The sequence below is a fragment of the Quercus lobata genome, chromosome 1, assembly GCF_001633185.2.
Source record: "Quercus lobata isolate SW786 chromosome 1, ValleyOak3.0 Primary Assembly, whole genome shotgun sequence".
In the NCBI taxonomy this organism is placed as follows: domain Eukaryota; kingdom Viridiplantae; phylum Streptophyta; class Magnoliopsida; order Fagales; family Fagaceae; genus Quercus; species Quercus lobata.
Genome location: NC_044904.1, coordinates 37,420,557 through 37,425,124, shown reverse-complemented (window position 1 = coordinate 37,425,124; position 4,568 = coordinate 37,420,557). Strand labels below are relative to the sequence as shown.

Below are 4,568 nucleotides of genomic sequence, written 5' to 3'. Positions count from 1 at the left end.
AAAGGAAGGTTTTTTTTTTTTTTTTTTTAGATGGTATTTAACTTTAGAGTAGCATATCAAAATTTTAAAAGTTTAGAGGGAAAATCAAAATTGTCAAATCTTGTTATGTTGGCAAATCCAAGCCAAAACATATTTTTATGTATTTGAGTTGTAAAGTTTTTAGTATCTATATAGTGTTGAAAATCTATGTTTAAAACAAAAAATAAATAATAAAAAGCTAAATAAATTGTTCAAAAAAGAGGAAGTTCTGCTGCCTCGGCTGCATCTTGATCAATCAAGGTTCATTTAAACCTCGACTCTAGTTGGTAGATTGAAATTTGATTTTTACTTGTAATTCAACAAAGCATGATGACTTAATGACCTAGTAATCTGTGCACTAAGATTCTATGACATATATTAAGCCTCATTAAGTTGTTATAATCATAGATAGGACATTGTGGAAGTTAGAGAAGTTGTTGCAACTATTGTGTACCAATGGTTTTGTTCCTATGAAGACATTTGCACCATCATCTATTGCAATCAAGAGTTGTTGTTGTGAATTCAGCCATGACTCACGAATTTGGTATTTGTGCACCAAAGTGATTCACAGGGAGTCCAACTGGGTTGGAGTTGCGTTAGGTAATGTTAGTAAATTCTATTGTAGGTAACAATACTAAGATCATGTACATTTGTATTACTGTAACTTTCATTCTACATAGTGATTCTTTGAGTTTATGGTAAGCTTCAAATCACCCGTTGAGGTTTTTCCCGTTAAAGTTTCTCCATCATAACCATATGGCTTATGTCAAAATTTATTTTTAACATTTATTTTTGGCGGGGTTGTGCCCATCACTATTTGACCTAGAGCTTTACATAATCGACTTAATTAATCAACTTAAGTAATTAATTAAAACTAATCAGGGTCTAAATTCCCTAAAAAAATTAACACCAAACTTTAAGAGTGCAAGTTACAATTTAGTATATATTGTAATTTGCTTTCTCATAAAAAGCATCTATTAGGAACCCCTCGTTGTATTAGTAGTAGTGTAATTCCATAGTATAATTATTGTAATTCTATTGTTTTCCTTGCCATTAGTTAGTTAGGTTAGTTACAAGTGGATTACAAGAGATAGGATTTAGATAGAGCTAGTTAGAGCTTTAAGCACATGTAGTTCATTCATCACATGGGCTCATTGGTGAGAGTACATGCTTAATTAGTAAGTCAATAGGATTAAGCTATGTGTGGCTAATATGAGAGAGCTTGAGTTGTAAAATAGTTGCATGTATCCATCATTTGGAATATCTTGAAGAATAAACGAATTCCTTCATTGATACATTTCTTTTCTATCTTAATATTTCTCTATGGTGTTGACTATCTCAAATTAAGTCATGAATTCGAATACAGTTATCATCCATTTCCATTCACTTCTTACCCATCTCCCTAAGGAACTACCGGATTTCTACGTTCTTAATAGTATCTGAGAATGAGAGGATGTGGAAAACAAGAGAAATTAAGAGGGCTAAAGAGTTCATGGAACTAATTGAAGAAGAATTATGGAGAGAAAAGAGAAGAAAGAGATATTAGAGCTTGATGATTTTAAGAAAGAAAATAAAGAGAGAATAAAGAAAAGCAAAGGGGGGAAGATGTGCTCGATTAGAAAGAGAAGAAGATAAGGCAAGAGATAATATATAAAGACAAAACTTTCTTTTAAACTAGTTTGGAAGAATCTCTTCCAACTTGTTACATGACGATTTATAAAATTATTTCAGTGTATTATTATTATTATTATTATTATTTTAAAGTACTCTAAAGGGAAGGGAAAGATATAAGGGGAGAAAAGAAGAAAAATAAAATAAAATAAGAAAAACGTTGAAGAGAACTTTTTGGGCTTGGTTTTTGTTTTTGTTTTGGATTTGTGACAGCATATTTTAAAGATTTTGTTAAGGGTCACACGTTTTTATGGGCTCAGGCCCAGTTATGTCGAGGTGAACTAATCCAGGATTAGCCCACGAGTGTCTTCATGAGAGGCCGAGAGCATTGGTCATAATGATGCCACGTTTTGAATACATAACCATATGTGCTGACTAAAGGATGAGACCCTCACTCCTCAGCTTTACAAAATTTTCCTCCTCGTAAAATTAGTACCAAAAAAAAAATCGAAACCATGAGAGGATAAGCCACTTGTGGAGAACTCGTGCTTCAAACACTTCCATTCAATTCTCAATTACCATTTGAAACCCATCTAACGGCTCATATTCATTTGAGAGGAGCTAAGAGAAGGATATAATATAATATTAACATCCTAACCACTTTGCCTTCACTCCTCTATTCATTTCAACAATTCCAAGCTCGGATTCTGAAGAGAAAATAAACAAAGAAAGCTAGTTAAGATGGCTTCTCTAACAATGGCATTTGCTCCAGCAGCTGGAAGAGTGTTTGCCGCAACAGCAGCAAAGGGTGCTGGTGGAAGCAAAGAGGAGAAAGGGCTTCTTGACTGGATTATTGGAGGGTTACAGAAGGAGGACCAGCTTCTTGAGACTGATCCAATCCTCAAGAAGGTGGAGGAGAAGAATGGTGGCACCACCAGCAATGGGCGCAAGAACTCAGTGGCTGTCCCTCAGAAGAAGAAGGGTGGTGGCTTTGGAGGCCTTTTTGCCAAGAATTGATGCCCTCTTTTGGGGTCATTCATCATTTTCTGGCATTTCACGTATGCCATGTTCATGTCTGTTTTGCTTTCAATCTTTAGTGATTATGGAATGCTTAATTCATGTTTACTTCTTAGTGTTCTGTTTCTTAAGGATTATTATTAATTCATTTTGGGTCAGCTAGCAACTAGCATCTTATATGTTGCTAAGATTTTTTATTTTTTTTATTGATGGTGAGAATGCATGAAAATGGGAAATTAGACTGATAAGGTGATGGTGCCAGAGCATTTTTTTTTTTTTTTTTTTTTTTTTTTTTAATGGGGTGCCAGAGCTATTAAATAGACCAGTATACTGCACATGTCACTGATAAGCTCTCATAGTCTAATTAGTAATTATGCATCCGAGAGAGAGAGTGATGAGTGTTGTGTATGTGTATAATTGTGCCAATAGCGAAAAGAAAAGCAATCTGGGACACGGATTAACAGTGAATGTAGCATTTTCCATGAGTCATGATTTTTGCCATGGACCCTTCGGGGATAGCTGATAAAATGGAACGACTCTCAAGAATAAAGATAGCAACAAACTTTTTTGAAAAAAAAAAAATGTATTTAAGCAAGACACTTTCTGAATGGAAGGGCTACTGCCTAGATAAATATTATACATAATTGGGAGTAGAAGGAAACTGTGAAAAACATGTTTAACACCATATAAATAGCATATTAAGCCATAGCCTCATGTGAGCATATCACTATTAGGCTACAGGGTAATTGTAACAGTCAAGAACTTTGCCAGCAACAATAATTTCTTTCACAAAACCTTTGCATAAAATGTGTGTACGAGAGAGAGAGAGAGGATGTGGACCTCTAAGAACGGCCTGAAGTCATTTGTTCGTTTTGTTTTCCCCCCAATCCCATCATGTGATGTGAAGAAACATTCTTGACTTATGAGTGTTTAGGTTTTACTGTTTTAAGTTGAAAGTATGAGCAAAACTATTTAAGTATCAGGTTTCCTGATAGCTCAATCACAGAAAGTCCATAACACCTTCTCTGAAAACCATTTGAGATGGCCACTGCTTCTTCTGATTGCAGTACCCAATTAAAATTGCTTCACCTTTTAATAGTTGAGCCAGTGTCCTCCTTTCAGAAATCAGAACATTAAAAAAGGGATGCCAAAACCAACAAAACTGGAATTTACAGAGAAATAAACAAAAACGCATATGACCTAGAAGGCCCTTGACATAAATTCTTGAACAAAATATTATATATTTTACAATATCAAGAGTTCGCCGTTACAGAATTTGATCTTGAAAAAGAAGAAGAAGAGTTGATGAACTCGATGCAATCCTCAATGGCTTCTGTTCTATGGGAATCAACAGGAGCTACGAAGGCTGGATTTGATCTTCCTATTGAAGAAGAATCCTTAGGTGACTGTCTTTTCCTCGTAGTCACCGACTGTAGAGCTCTTGCTACCTTATCAGCAAGATTCTTAAGGTATCTGATAGTTAACTCAGACCCTTTAGGCAGTTTGAATCTGCAATTTCTAGAAAAGCCTCTCTTACTATAGTTTTCTCTATAATAAGGGTAACCGCTTGTCTTGTCCATGAAGAGAGAGAGAGAGAGAGAGAGAGAGAGTTGTGAGTGGAATAGCAAAAAATGTAGACAACAGCAGGAGAAATATATTAAGTTGTGGGTGTAGTAGATGATAAGAGTGTAGACGAAATATATAGAAAAGAACTAAAAAGTAAATGCCGAAAAGGTCGATGGAGGCGGTGAGAAAAGAGAGCGTAAGCAATAAAAAGAAAACTGTTTGCTTTCTCTACTTTCTGACGCACACCCGGCTACAACCATGGACCATGATGAGTATATTTCTTTGCTTGCATGTACTGCAAGTGTAGAAAAGTTAGTGCAACCAAACATATATAAAATTTAAAAAAGAATTGAAAT

The 4,568-nt window shown here is 35.0% G+C and overlaps 1 protein-coding gene across 1 annotated transcript; it reads left to right on the top strand.

The window, feature by feature from the left end:
- The first annotated feature begins 2,094 nt into the window (after positions 1–2,094).
- On the top strand, positions 2,095–2,823 carry LOC115952739. The gene has a single exon (XM_031070006.1). The coding sequence runs from the start codon at positions 2,371–2,373 to the stop codon at positions 2,644–2,646; it is 276 nt and encodes a 91-aa protein (XP_030925866.1). The 5' UTR covers positions 2,095–2,370; the 3' UTR covers positions 2,647–2,823.
- Positions 2,824–4,568: the final 1,745 nt, after the last annotated feature.

Excerpts from the sequence above, each read along its gene's own strand:
- LOC115952739 (XM_031070006.1), top strand. The coding sequence starts at position 2,371 with ATGGCTTCTCTAACAATGGCATTTGCTCCAGCAGCTGGAAGAGTGTTT.